Genomic DNA, 15,310 nt, shown 5'->3' with positions numbered 1-15,310 from the left:
AAAAAAATTCTAATCGGCAAAACTCCATTTAAACACGTGTTAAATCACTCGAATTTCAAAAATTTATATCTCAAGTTCAAAACGGTCAATTGCAAATGGAAAAGGCTCATTTTGTTGCTCATTTGTCAAACTATTCACCATAAAATTGTTAACGAAAACTGTCGAAAAAAAATTCTACGCGACAACAACCTTAACAATGGTAACTGTTGCGACGGCTATGAATTTTTATTTGGCCGATAACGAAGTTTTGCTCGGCCGATGAAGAAATGTTACTGCATGGCATAGTAATTTTTCTCAGGCCTGCAGTGTACACCTAGATTGTAAGGCAGCACAGTAATTTTTATCGGAATCATAATATAAAAATTCATAGATTTTTCTCTCTCGGCAGCAGAATATTGAGCAAGCATCTATAATATTTGATTAAATACCTTGCTTATGACCATGACCAGTTCAAGATCAGCAAATCGTTTTCCAAGACACATTCGTCTGCCATATCCAAATGGTAAGGATGCAAATGCATGCCGTGATGTGTTTTCCTGCAGCCACCGTTCTGGATAGAATTCATTGCTGTTCGCAAAGTATTTTTCTTGATTGCTAATGACATAATGTTGGAATATAACTTGCACCTATAAAGTGTATATTCCATAGTTATTAAATTGTGTCAATTATTTCGATAAGATGATGATATTTCTTAATAATCCGTCCACTTACGCCTTTTGGAATTCGGTAGCCTTTTATTATGGTGTCTCTGGTCATGCAACGGCCATTGCCAATCACAACAGGGTGCATTCTGAACCGATCCGACAACGGAACATTAGTATTTAGTAATTAGTATTCGTTAATTTTTCTAATTCACATGGGGATTTGAGAAATTGAAAAACGAAATTCTTTGGGAAAAACTATGTGGTGAAAGCAATGAGAAAGATTAGAGAAATTTATTCAAACTTTCAACTTGAGCAAAATTCCACATTCGACAAACGAGACGGTTCAAATTCTTTCTCCAATTCCTATGTCCCTTTTGCTATTTTGGGTCATGTATTCGATGAATTTGTTCATAAAAGTAAAATATAGGAAAGATCCCGTTGCCACCTTTGAAACGTAACAGCCATCTAAAAATGCATCTAAATCAGATACACACCGACGTAGGTAGCTCAGTGGTTAGGGGCGAAACTTGTGTTATGAAGGTTGTAAGTTCGATTCCCCGTTGAGAACGTTCAACAGTTTTTCTGTGGTTCGCCATGTCAACTCGTATGTTCTGTAGGGGTGCAACTGCGGTACGGTATAGGATCCACAGCCGCACGCATATGGTGAGGATAGGGCCGATCAGAATCGGTATGAAGGGCGGGAAAAGGGCCGTAATAATTTAAAAGAGAAGATACACCGGAGGTCATTTTAAAGAGCATAGAATGTTCTTCAAAATGGCATATCAATATTCTCACTTATTGGCTCTGAATATGTAAAAAAAATTGAACCAGAATAGAAAGGTTAGGTAAAACATGGAAATTGTAATTTGACTTTCAAAACGCCATAAGCACATGGAAAATGCGGAAAATGATGGAAAATCAGATACCACAGATTTTGGATTCGAGTCGATTTGTGAGCTTTCAAATCAGCCCATAGAGAATTCCTTCAATTTTAAGGAACTTCTCAGGAATAACTGTAACGTGGCCAATTTCCCTAACTGGAAAACTGGACGTTATCCACCCTTTTTCCCCCGATCTTATAAAATTATGGGCGCCAGTTGATCTTTAAATAATCGGAACCAACAAACCGGATTAAAATCAAAGCGGAACCAAATTCCCCAGAAACGAAACCAGAAACGTAGATTAAAACAGAAAAGACGATCGGAGGAAAGGTGGTGATTTCCGCGCTGCTCAGGGGTGAGGTTGTGGAGAGAGGGGTGAGTCGGGATGGAAACGAGGTCTGGGCATCGGAACTTAAATTAAAACAAAAGAAGGGAAAACGAAACTCGAGCCATTAAACAAAATTGATAAATTTATTTCTAATGAATTTGGGGCGGTACAAAAGAAAACCAGGGATAAAAAGCAAAAGCGAAGGGAGGAAGAAAATCCTCGGCTGATCCGCAGGGTCGACACAAGCTGTATCGGTGATAACGAGGAATTAATTTAGCGCAGAGGACATTTCGCGGCCTGATAGTCAGAAAATTATTCCTATCGATAGCGCACAGAACTCGCCAGGGCGCGGGAATAGGGGCGTATTGTACGCGGAGGCGCGAGAGAGGCACATAATATCTGCATTGCTTAGGCGAAATTTTCAATCCCAAAAGAAGGAAATCGATAACCCCAAACCTGGAATCGCGGCAAAAATTCCCTCCCAAAAGGAGAAAACGAGGACAGCCGATATCGGAGGTTACTAGTTCAGGGCAGCGGGCCCTGTCGGGAAGCGTAACGGCCCTGGGCAACATAAGCCGAGCATAACACTCGGAACGCACGTGGAGAGGCCAAAACACTGGCGATGAGCCTCGGCGGCACGGCGCATAGTAGAATTCCGCTGGGGGAAAATCCCCCAGACACACGAAAAAAAAGAAAATTATTTCATGAAATTTGAGGGGAAGGGGAGATGCATTTTTAGCGGTGCAACCGCATGGCCACTAGGGCAGGAAAACGGGGAAAATAAAATTACGAACGAAAACCCGATCAAACCATTATGTTATTTATTGCCCGACACGTGAGAGGAAAAAAACAAGGGGCTCGGGAGATGTTCCCGGCTCGACTACGACTCCCTAAAGTAATTCTCCGAATTGTTCTGCCGTGTTCGAAACGCCATTTCTCAATTATCGCGACGAGGAGAACCCAATAAAAGGAAGAGACGAAAGGAAATGTAATATTCCCCGTGGAATATTTATCGGCCAGTGGCATGGCGTTTTACGCAAAAAAAAAACCACGAAAACACACCGGGATTACTCCCACATCCCTCTCCCGCTTTTCCACATTAATCCTACCCTTAAATATTCGCGAGGGGCTTGGAAGAAAACCGCCGTGAGAGGAAAATTCTGAAAGCAAAACCCACCACGAAACCCACCATGAAACCCACCATTACTAATACATGTACGCTCACCGAGTCTTTTTGATTTTCCTTCGCCTTTTCCTTCTGATATTCCTGGGCTCCTCCGGGGTGTTTGGGGACGTCCACGGGAGTTCGACACCCTCCAAACTATGCACAAAAACACCGAAAACACAAAACGTCTCTCCTCAAAAAAAACCCGACGTGCTCGTGGCTTTTTGTGGGCGCACATGTGTTGCCGGCGATAACCTTCGATTATGCGCCACAGGTGGTTGTCGCGTGGCCCTGAGTACGGGCTTCGCCCCGGGCGCCTAGATGGCGCAGTGACTAACCGTCCGGACGGTAAAACAATTTTTCATTTTTCCGGCGCTACTCTTTTTTTTTGTTTTCTCGCGGTAATGGTTTACCGAGCCCCAAAAAATTATAATCGGGCCAAAACAACAAAAAAAAGACGAAACCAAAAACGTATCTTTAAAATTGTGTCGCGTGCGACTGTGGCAATCCCCGCAGGGCCTTCCAACCAAAACCCAAAACGTACCCACCCCAATTCGCGATTCTGTCGATTACAATTTCCCCCATGTAATGTTTTTGATTTTCCGCGGTGCCTCCCTCAGCCCCCCGCATACTCACAAACATAAGGGATTCCTGCGGAATTCCTTACATAAGTTAGGATTACCTGTGAGTATGCCAAGTACTCAAAGTGTTAAGATTCACACTGCTGGTCCAATGGCGGTCGAGTATTGGATCAATATTGGATGGATGTGTCCTCAACTGAGGTAGGAAAGAAATATGTTGGTTAGGTTAGGTTTGGCCTCGGTTGGAGGCAGTTGACGTAACCAGCTATCAGGACCAGATGGATCAAGGTGAGATTCCTCAAGGTTGGTCAAAATTCAAGACTGGATTGATTTTGGTACTAATGGCTCAACACTGAAATGGCGGTTTCAGTTATTGAATTCAAACCTTTTAAAGTGGTTTTAATGATTCATTTTAAGCTCAATGGTCCTCGATTTATCTACATTACGTCGCCAAAACAGGAAATATTGACGATTGATCACGGTTTGTTTTGACACTTGCGTCGCGATAGAAAATCAATGGCGAGACTGTTATTAAATATTGGTTATAAATTTGGAGGCTCCACCATCATTGTTCCGACGATACAGATTGCCTGATTCGGATCAACCTTTATGTACAGCTAAGTTTAATAAATCTTTTCAATTTTATAAATTTTTCGAATTTTTCAGCTTGATCCCGAATGGTACTATCTTTTACTTTTCGAATCTTGAAATTTCAATTTTTTAATTTATTGATTTTCAAAATTTTTGTGGCCAGCACACTCCGTCATGTTTTCAGAACCGCGGCGTAGACGTGGTGAGGAATTGATCCCGTATTTCTTTCAATGGTTTCCCCATTTCATCGGGCCTATTCCATGGAAAATTTCTCAAAGGCTGCCATCGACAAATGAGTCGAAATCAAATGCCGACATCGCTTTTCAATTTGCTCCATCTCGACAAAGGAGGAAAATCTCTCATACCATCTTTGCCGTGACGGGATAATAGGTTTGTAATAATGAATTGTACTACTAAGAGAAATGTCACTTTTCTTCTACCCGAAAGAAAAAATTTCTATATCTTCGTGAATTCTGATTGCTCTTGGCCCATGTATTGAAAGTACGGATGGCGACAAGAGCGCACCACCTGAAAACCTCTCATAAAAACTAACTTCTCCAATTAGGGGACGCAACACACCCAAAAGTCTGACATTAAACTCGTTCCGGTCGACCCTCCTGTAGATGTTTTGATCACAAAGCGGAGATAAATTTGAACTACTGAGATACTGCCATCCTTCCCATACACCTTGTGAAGAGGTACTTTTTTTGCCCCTCCCCAGCCCCCTAATTTATACATTTTATTTGTTCCTTAGGATAAGTTAGAATAATTAGGATTAAGGAACAACATGGAAGCAGGTTGGGAAACATGTCACCGTTGGCTCTCACTCCCAAAATATTCTTTCCGTTTGCCCCGCGCTTCCCTCACCACTACACTCACGGCCAGCAGAGACATCGCCGGCGACAAGGAGAAACCCCCCCACCCGCCAGTCCTCTCGTCCCCACATGCAATACGACGGAAGAAGCCAAAACCCCCCATCTCGACGTCACTACTCTCGTGACCCGGAAAAGAAGGAACATCCTTGAACGAGCCCCCTGGAATGAATAATAAAGACGAGGACAATGAGGAGTGTCCCCGATTAACCCCGATTATCGTTGATAATCGGGGAAAAAGAAGCGAGGATGATTGGCAGCCATCACTCGAAATACAGCTGCCCCCGGAGTTGCTGCGTGGTCTATAAAAAGAATTGAGATAGTTTTGAAAGGATAATTGAGAGAGTGTTGAGGTGAAAAGTGTTGGAGAGACGGTGAAGAGAAGTGTGGAGGATTTGGTGAAAGGACCCAGGAGTGAAGACGAAAGGAAGGAGAAAGGCGAGGAGAACAATTGGAGGAGGAAAAACAGACAGGGAGGAATAAGTACTTGGTGGAAGAAAGCGTTGCTGAGTCGTGTGGCCGCCATCATCGTGAGTACCCTCACCCTATCACCCGATCCTAACGATATTACCCTTCCCCGTGTATCCATTTCCCCCCAACGGTGAGCCTCTCTGTAAATTGATCTTGTCATTTTTTTTTGTTATTATTATTAGAGTCGTATAATTAAGTGTCGCCGATGAATTCCCCCTATTAATTAATTATTATCGGTCCCCTAACTTCTCCCCTTCTTTTTTTGTTTACCTCTTAATACTCGAGTCTTCCCCTTTTTTTTCTTTCTTCTTTTTTCTTTTCTCCACATTTCAGTTTGTCTATTATATTAGCCGTGTTGCCGCAAGTTGGCTGGCCTTCCACCTTCCTTAGGTTAGTCTTAAAAGGCCCGAATAACGCACTTTTGTTGGTTTTCGTCCGTATTTTTTTTGTATTCACTGATCATAGAGAAATAGACCTTGTTAAGACGTATCCTCCCGAGTGAATCATTTCCCCCTATAACCCTCTTTTCTCTCATTTCAGGCCCTCCTCTAATAACAAGAGTTTTCTCCTGTTTTTTTAAATTAATCTAAATTATCGTGGCCCTCGCTGGGAATTATTTCATTTTATTCACCGGTCAACGCCACAACCTATTATCAAGACTTACTTGCAAAAAGTTTGGGTATCTGAATTTTAAAAATTATAAGCGTTATCGGCGTTTCAAAAAAATCAAAGAATTTTGAAATTTGATCTCTCTTCAAACTGTGTTTTCAACATGGCCCTTTTGAATTTACAATCTTGATGGCGAAATCTCCGTTCGGAACAAAAAAAAATATGAAGGAACGAAGTAACTATTTTTCCATTTTTTAGGTTAGCGTTAATTGGAAGTCATGCTTGCGGCCGAGGGAACTGAAACGAATGTACTTAGAGAGCAATGGAATAAGGTAACGGATGCAGAGGAAAGGAGAAAAATGATGGTAGATCTAAGTGCGTGGAGAGAAATTATTCCTATCGGCGGTCAAACGTAGCTAGCTTTCTCATGAAGATAGTTTGCGAGGTGTGAGCTGATTTTATTAATACGTATATTAATGAACGTGAATTCCGGTTGGGATGCGCTACGGGGCTTTAGTTCGAGCGAGAGAACAAGCGATTTTTCTGAGGTAAATCGAAAATCTAAAACAAATAGAATGCAAAAAAGTCAGTGGGGGAATAAGACCAGCAGGTAGACAGTGAATCTCCATAGCAAAAGGTTACATTGGAGACGGAAATGAGACATAAAGGTGAGAGGGCAGGTTTGCAGGTGAGCGGAAAAACTGGAAAGTGAGTGATAAGATGAGTGAGAAAAGCAGGAAAAAGGAAGTGACGAACAGTCTAAGTGATTGCAAAGAGGTTCAAACGTAGACTTCCAGGCAGCAGGAGGAAAGCAGAAAAACACTATGAACACGACAGAAGGGAGTAAAAATCATAGAATGGACGGAAAAAGAAGAAGGGGAAAACGGAAAATGAAAGGAGATGGAAGAGCATGGACGGAAATCTGAGGTTGACGAGGAAACAGGAGAAAAGGTTTTCCAGAGAAGGAAACTGCTGGGGAGGACACCAATAAAGTCAAGTGAGACCGATAACCTAGAGGACGTAGGGGAACAGGAAAGAGAGGAGTGCAAAGAGACACGAACAAGAAATCAGGTACTATTTCAGAACGAAGACTTAGAAGAACCAAAGCAAAGCAAAACAGAACAAAAGAAAATTCTAGAAAACGCAAGGAGAGATGGACCGAGACCCCACCGGAGCGAGAGGAAGAGAAGTCGCAAAATGTTTATGTAACCCTGGAAGAGATAATACCGAGAGAGTTCGACAAGGGACGCAAGTTGAAGAAAATAGAGGAAACAAAAGAGAAGAGCTTAGGTTGCACAAAATGCGAAAAGCTGAGAAGACAACTGCGAAGAGGACAAAGTAAGCTAGAAAGGAGTGAGGAAATGGCAACAGAATGGAGGATAGCAGTACAAGCTCGGCAATGAAGAGAGCAGGCAATGGCAAGCACGTGGGAACAGGAATGGCGAAGAAGGTTAGGAGATGAAACGAATGCTCAGGAGGAGAAACAGGAAAGAAGAGATCAGGTGAGAGAGAACGGCAGATAGGAGCAGACAGCTCGATGAGGGGACGATCTCGACACATGACATTTGGTTTTCAGGAAGGTTGAGGAACTCGGGCAGGACAACAGAGATAGGAGAGGAAGGAGAAACGAACAATGAGATAGGAGAGCACCCAACAAGTCAGCATCGGGAACAGACGGCCAGAAAACCATAGGGGATGGAAGGACAGGATGAACTAGACGAATACCCAGGGAAACTTGAACCAGGGGCGGAGGAAGGTAGAGAAACAAGGGGAAGAAGAAAATGAATCAAGGTAAGAGGATTGGAACTCCAAACGAGACAGAAACGAGAGGCAATGGAGGAATGGTTCCTCGACAACCTGCAGTAGAAAGCAAGAGTGAAAGAAATCGAGAGATTGGAAGGAGCAGGAATGAGAAATGGATGGAGAGTAAAGCTAGAGGAAATAGAGAGCTGGGTACGGATTTTACAGAGAGCAAAGGAGCTGAAAAATCGCCCCTAGACGGTATGGATATTTGATGAGATGACGTACATGCAGAAACTAATACAAAGTTGGATGGAGAGACAAGCGGTGAAGTGAATGAGAGCAAGGAAGGAGCAAAAGTAGGTTTCCAAAAGCTGAAAGTGGAGGGAGGGTGACTAACGTGGGATGAGAAAGAGAACGGAATGAGTATATGGAAGAGCCGCAATCAAAGGACAGAGGAGAGATTTCGCGAAGAAAGAAGACGAGGAGAATCACTATGAACTAAAAATCATGCAGTGGAACACACAAGGCATCAGAAACGAAGGAAGAAGTAGGAAAAGATGGGAAAAGGCAGACATAATAGTATACAAGAGACCCATTTAGAGGAAAGACAAATGAGGAAAACATGGGAAGAACTGGATTCCACTTTTCGATAGAACGGCAAGGCAGCAACCAGAAACGACAGAAACGCAAGGGCATCGGCAGGGCAGATAGTAGGCATAAAAATAAAATGTGGCGGCCACAATAGAGGAAGGGACGGTAGTAACAACGAAGAGAACAAATACGAAATTCAGACAATATACAGTAACCGAGGGGGGAACATGAAGAACTTACTGAAGCGCCTGGACGATAAATTGGGGCTCCTACAAGAAGGATACAAGACAGTGATAATCGGGGACCTCAACGCCACAATTGGAGAGGAACAGCTGATAGCAGGGCGTGGCATGGAGGAAAGTAGTATCCCAAGGAGAAAGTCAGAGGACAAGAGAAGGAGGATCGGGGCAAACAGCTGGTGAACTGGTGTGAGACATGCGCGAGAATCATACTAAATAGCAGGGTAAAAGAAAACGAAGAGGGAGGAATTACATGCTTGGGAGATGGTCAGGGTCTAGACAGTATACTTGAATTGGTAATAGTTGATTTGATGAAAGACGAAGTTCCAGAATGGGTCAGTGAACTATATATAAGGGAGCAGAAACGATCAGACCACTTTCCTGTGCTTCTGAAGGTGAAGCGGAAGGAGAGGGAAGCGAAGCTAAGCAATAATGATGAACAAGCAGTCCAAAAGCTGAAATGGAGAAGAGAGGTAGAGAAAGTATACAGGAACGAGTGGGAAAGCATATAGAGAAACACAAGGAGAGGCAATACGGAGAGGCTAGAGGTGGAGGGGCATCGGGAAGACCTAGAAAATATCATCAAGGAGACAGCAGCGAAAGTGGCGATGATGACGGGTGGGAAGATGAAAAAAGGTAAAGGAAGAATGGAATCATGGGACAATGTAGAATAGAATATACAAGGAAGCCAAGGGAATTATTTAAGAAACTCAAGATCTTCAACAGAAACAGAGATTGGTATAAAAAGACGCACTACGTAACATGTAATAAAGGACCCGAACGCACTAACAGAAACATTAATACGGGGATGGCTAGAGGAGATGCAAAAACAGGTAGCAAGCTAGCAAGAACCAACCAGATTGGTGGAAAGCCATGTCTTGGTACAGAAGAAACAAGAAAATGAGCACAAACACGATCAGGGAAGAGGACTGGACGAGGCCCCTTAAACAATTATTGGAGGCTGAAGAAGAACCAGGGTGAAAGAATAGGGAAGAAAAGAGAAGGGCAAAAGAAGAGGCACAAGAAGGCAAGGAAGAAGTTAGACAACTTGGGGATGAAGGAGAAGAAAGAGAAGACGTAGGAGTGGATCGGGAACAGCAAGCCACGGAATTAGAAGCACAAATCGAGTATTTTTGGCCGAAAATATATCTCATATATTTCTTGGATCCAGCATTTTTGGCCGGAAAAACATCCGGAAATATCCGGATCATATTCAGATATATAATTTTCCACGTGGGACTAAAATTTGAAAAATATCAATGTACAAGTACTCCTATGCGTTCACCAATATTTCGCAGAAAATTATTACTTTTATACACCGTCTTTGCACAAACAAAGTAGCTCGATTTGCGTGCATATCCTAGTGCATGAAATGATACATGTGTATCTTTTTTACGAAGAGTATTCATTTAGATAGAGTTGACACGGATATAAGACGAAACTGGAATGGAAGTTATGAACGATGTCAACCTGAATAATGATCTTTATAAAGGACCATATCTACCACTTATCAGCGTTGAAAGTACGGATTGCGGCAAGAGTGCGCCACCCTATCAGCTCGCATGAGAACTGTTGAGACTAGAAACGTTCGACTTTCCAATTAAAGCAAGATGAGAATATCCTTGTTATCTTTCGTTTCAATACGAATTTCCTTTCATTAAATGTTCTTCAACGCAAGTTAACGTTTTGTATATTTATTTAACCGCAGAGTCTGGGCTAACAGGTTATGGACGCAGGCTTTTAGGCGGAATAATTGATAATAAATAATAAAGAAAAATGTCGACAAATAACGTGAGGACTTAAGTATTGAATAAAGACAACTACGATACATGGAAAATTTAGATGTAGGCTTTGCTAATCAAGAACGATGCGTGGCCGTACGTCTCAGGTGTTGCAGTGAAACTGGAAGTAGCAGCCGGAATTGCGGCGGCGATTGCGCAATATGATTTGCATGATTCGAAAGCCAAATCTGACATTATTGTGTGCATCGACCCCAATGAATTAAAACAAATCAAATCTGTACGACGTCGAGGAGAGTATGGATTAAATTACATAGCCTGTATCGATCGACCAGCCAAAAAAGTCCTCTGTTAAAACAATTAGCATTGTACCGCATATAGGATGGTGGAGATGTGCAAGAACATCTCCGGAAGATTTTCGATATCGTGGATAAATTGTAAGAAATGGAAATTGAAATCAAGAAGGGTTTGCTTGTTATTTTGTTATTGTACAGTCGGCCATCAAATTGAGAGAATTTAAGATGCGCAATTGAATCTCGAGATGAACTTCCAGCCCCTGAAGCTCTGAAGATTAAAATCGTGGATGAAGAAGAAGCGAAATTAGGCAAGGTGAAAATGGAAAATTAAATTTAGCCAGTAATTCATCGACAGACATCACAGCAAGGGGAACAGTATGCGGAACCTTTGAAGTAGGAGGTGAGAAGAGAGTCGTCACATTCGAAGATATTTTATATGTTTCGGACCTGACGCTGAACTTTTTATCTGTCGGCAAAATTACTAACAATGGATACAAGGTGTTACTCGACAGGGATCAAATGACAGTCGCAGATGAGAAGATGCACACCATTTTAAATGGCGAAAGGAAAAATGGGCTATACTTTCTCAAGAAGAATGAAGGGAGATCTCATTCAGTATCAGAAAAGAAAAATCAACCGAGGACATGACGGAATTGGAGAGGTGCTACAGACTATTGAGTCATTTGAACGTGAGGGACCTGCAGGAAGGCATAAAGAAAACAATTATCGAGGGAATCAAGCTGAAATTTTCACCAGAAGATTTCCAGTATGAAGTTTGCCTTCTTGGGAAGATGTTAAGGTCTCCATTCCAAATGCGAACTGAAAAAACATCATAGTCGCTGCAAATTATCCATTCTGATGTCTGAGGACCAGCTCGCATGGAGTCAATCGGAAAGACCAGTTACCTCGAGACATTTATTGCTGAAAAATCTGGATGGTGCGAGACTCGATTTATGAAAAAGAAGAGTAAAGTATTGCAGAGATTCAAGGAATTCACAGCGATAAGTGAGCTTCATACTCAGAAGAAAATCAAGTATCTACAGTCAGACCGCGGAAGAGAGTATGTTAACACATAGTTTGAGAATTGTCTAAAGGGAAATGGAATTTCCCGTAGATTGGCTGTTGCCTACACAGCTCAACAAAATGGAACAGCTGAAAGAAGGAATCGCAAATTGATAGAGATGGCGAGGTGCTTCCTGATTCAATCGAAGCTGCCGTTAAAATTCTGGGTTGAAACAATTAACACAGCCAATTACACCAGAAATCGTTGTTCCTCGAGAAATAACGATCAAACATCTTTTGAGAAATTCACAGGGGAGACTCCAGACGTAGGGAATTTCCAAGAATTCGGATCTTGAGTGTGTTTCAAGTGGGATCTGGTGTTTGTCGAAAAAGTAAATTTAGTTCACAGAGAGTCGCTGTTTGACAGTTGTAAAGTCACAAAAAAAGAGCTGAGCAATGACGGAATATAATTCATAGAACGATTGACTTAATTCCTAGAAGAACTAAGGGGGGCGGATCAATTAATAGAAAAGGCGAAGTTCCGCGAAATGCGCGTAAACACTCTCGAACGGTCGCTATGCAAATGAGAGTGAATGATGAGCCGGAAGGTGGAAGGTGTCGATCATCGCGATGGTCAGTCACACCTGTTCATCAAGTCACGCCGTAGGTGTCAGAGGTAGGTGTCAGAGATCGCTCCTCATCTGAGGCGAGCGAGCGAAACAGTTGTGTGTGCGTGTGCGTGTGCGTGCGTGCGCACTGATGAAGCTACCTGAATTCACCGAGGAAATTTTGAAAGAAGTAATTGCTACAGAGTCCGTGACCAATCCAGTCAGATTCAAAGCATCATGAATACTTGAGGAAATCAAGGCTGGCGACAAGATTTGTCTAATGCAAAAGGCTCTGTACGGCCTCCGTCAAACCGGACGTTGTTGGTACTTGAAACTGACAGAGGAATTGAAACGTTTCGGTCTAGTTACTTCGAACTGTGACCCTTACATGTTCTATGCTTGACAAGAGGAAAAAATATTCGTCGTCCTAATCTACGTGGACGATAGCCTCGTGATTTCGAAGAATGAAAAATGAATCAAGAAATTCCAAAGTTAACTGAAGAAACACTTTGAGTTGAAAATCCTCGGAAATATTAAATGTTGTCTGGCAATCGAATTCACCAAAGTGGAGGACGGAATTGAACTAAATCAAACAGGATGCAGAGAGACGGGGAAAAACAATGGTAGAGTAAGGCAGTGGAGAGAAATTGGGAATTGATTTTATTAATAGGGATCTTATATTCATGAAGGTAAACGAATAACTCATCATTAATTAGCAAGTACAAGTGAATGTATTTGCTAATTAATAATGCGAAGTGAAGTAGCAAGTGAATTTTCAAAATTAAAGGTGCTATTCCCGTTCCGAAAAGAAAAAATTTTTGGAACTTTCCAATTCCGTTCTATGAAGATCCGTGAGTGCAACGGGGCTTTCCCATTGTACTCACGGATCTTTATAGAACGGAATTGGAACCTTCCAAAATTTTTCTGGTTTCTATACTCGAGTTCGTCTGTCTATACTATGAAGCATACATGGTGCATACTCATTGAAAAGCTTACTCAATAATTTATTCTTATAGTTTATTCTTCACGAATTAACTTTGATAAATTCATGATTGAATGTATCCGTTGTACTCACGGATCTTTATAGAACGGAATTGGAACCTTCCAAAATTTTTCTGGTTTCTATACTCGAGTTCGTCTCTCTATACTATGAAGCATACATGGTGCATACTCATTGAAAAGCTTACTCAATAATTTATTCTTATAGTTTATTCTTGAGGAATTAACTTTGATAAATTCTTGATTGAATGTTTTGAGGCTCTCAAAGGGAAAAGACTGCACCATCCATACATTATTTTGAAGAGAATTTATCATTCTTTGAAATGGTGCATAATAAATCCCCAGTGAACACATTTCCATTAAGTTATTGGAGATTGTTTCCATTTTTCATGTTATGTCACACTCATTAAAGAACGCGTTTTGCCTTTGATCGATGCTTTAAACTTGATTGCCGAGGACATGTCTCGCTCCAATTTGTAGATCTCATCGAGCTCTTTAAACTGCTACCTTATCTGAGTCATTCCATTACTAGATTAACATCTATGAGCCATAATATGGTCATTTTAGCATGTCACGTTTTGAAAATGTCATAAAGTTATTGCAAATAGTTCCATTGTTTCTGTTATGTCACAAGTCAAAAATGACGGTTTTTACCATGTATTGAAAAAAGATTTTCCTCGTCACTGGTTCATATTTTCTCTGGAAACAGAGAAGAACCCTGTTGTATGGACAGTGGAGACGAAACAGTCATCTTGAGGAGGCTGAACAGGCCTAGGATGGATGACATGCAACTGGTTCTTCTTGGGCTGGCTTTCCGTGAGTAACATGGTCGTTTTTTGCCTTCTCCTTCCACGTCGGATTTGCAGAACCACGCAGATTGTCAGAAGGTTCGAGAGAGCTGAGAAAATTTAGTGGTGCCAAATACCCTTTTTTATTTAGTGTTTTCTTTCATGTTGTGTCATGAAATGCAATAACGGATTTTCCACCGGGAACACCGTTGTTTCCATTGTCGCCATGTCAGGGGGAAAACGGGGAAAAAATTTCAGGAAATTTAAATGATGGTTCCCAGGTAGGAATTCAAAGGCTCGACGATGGGGCCAACCTTTTGCAAACCTCGTTTTCCCGAGGCTTGGCAATATGAGGATTAATACAGGCCTGAACTGATCTTGACTTGTTGAGGGTGGGATATATTAGGCTGATAACAGGCATGTAAACCTCAACTCAATGAGCCTCGACGGGCCAGGTTTATACTCAGGCTTGGCCGAGGCTTTATCCATTGAGGCCAAGTTAAAAGCCCTTGGAATACATTTGGACAATTCTGGCTCCCTTCAAGCTGCTGAGTCCAAGCCTAGACACAGACTCGAATCATTCTTGTCTTGATAAGAATGGTTCATAACAAGGTGAATTGATGCTTCTGTCAGTGTCAGCGTACTGGGCCTAAATAGCCTAAGCTTATATTCAGACTTGGCTGAGCCTCGTCCAGTGAAGCTGAGTTATGGGCCTTCATAATATTTTGAATCTCCTTAGGCTGCTTGGTCCAAGGCTCGAAACAGATTAGAACCAGCTTTGGTTTCTTGAGGATGACTTATATCATGCTGAGTACATGCTCGGTTTAGTCTAAGCGCGCTGAGGCTGAGCATACTAAGCTTATCATTAGGCTCAACCGAGGCATGAATCAATGAGGCCCAGTTAAGATCCTTTGAAATACCCTGTGTAAACTCTGACTCGCTTCAGGATTATTATAGATAATAATAATAATGGTAATAAAAATAATAATAACAAGAACAATCAATTCGTTGCAGATAAAACAAATTTGTGCGTATGTTCGTAATGAGGATTAGGAGTCACAGAGGAACGGGGGCCGGGGGTTGATCGAGAAAAAGTAACTTATGTTAATAATGTAAATTAAGTAAATAGTTAGTGATGTTGGTTGAATTACACAAATAGAACG

General features: G+C 41.8%; 1 protein-coding gene across 7 annotated transcripts in view; it reads right to left on the bottom strand.

The window, feature by feature from the left end:
• The window catches only part of LOC105264494 (probable cytochrome P450 49a1), an 84,617-nt gene that overhangs the window by 9,933 nt on the left and 59,374 nt on the right, over positions 1-15,310 (bottom strand). For 6 of the 7 annotated variants that reach the window (XM_011301402.1, XM_011301401.1, XM_011301396.1 and 3 more), the window contains 2 exons: positions 712-790; positions 429-626 (listed from right to left, as the gene is read on the bottom strand). The exons of the other annotated variant lie outside the window; for it this stretch is intronic. In XM_011301402.1, the coding sequence (XP_011299704.1) occupies positions 429-626; positions 712-790 (277 nt within the window). The remainder of the gene's footprint in view (positions 1-428; positions 627-711; positions 791-15,310) is intronic. 7 annotated transcript variants of the gene reach the window in all.

This window comes from Fopius arisanus, unplaced genomic scaffold (assembly GCF_000806365.1).
Source record: "Fopius arisanus strain USDA-PBARC FA_bdor unplaced genomic scaffold, ASM80636v1 scaffold00022, whole genome shotgun sequence".
Classification (NCBI taxonomy): Eukaryota; Metazoa; Arthropoda; class Insecta; order Hymenoptera; family Braconidae; genus Fopius; species Fopius arisanus.
This window is presented reverse-complemented; position numbering and strand designations above follow the sequence as displayed.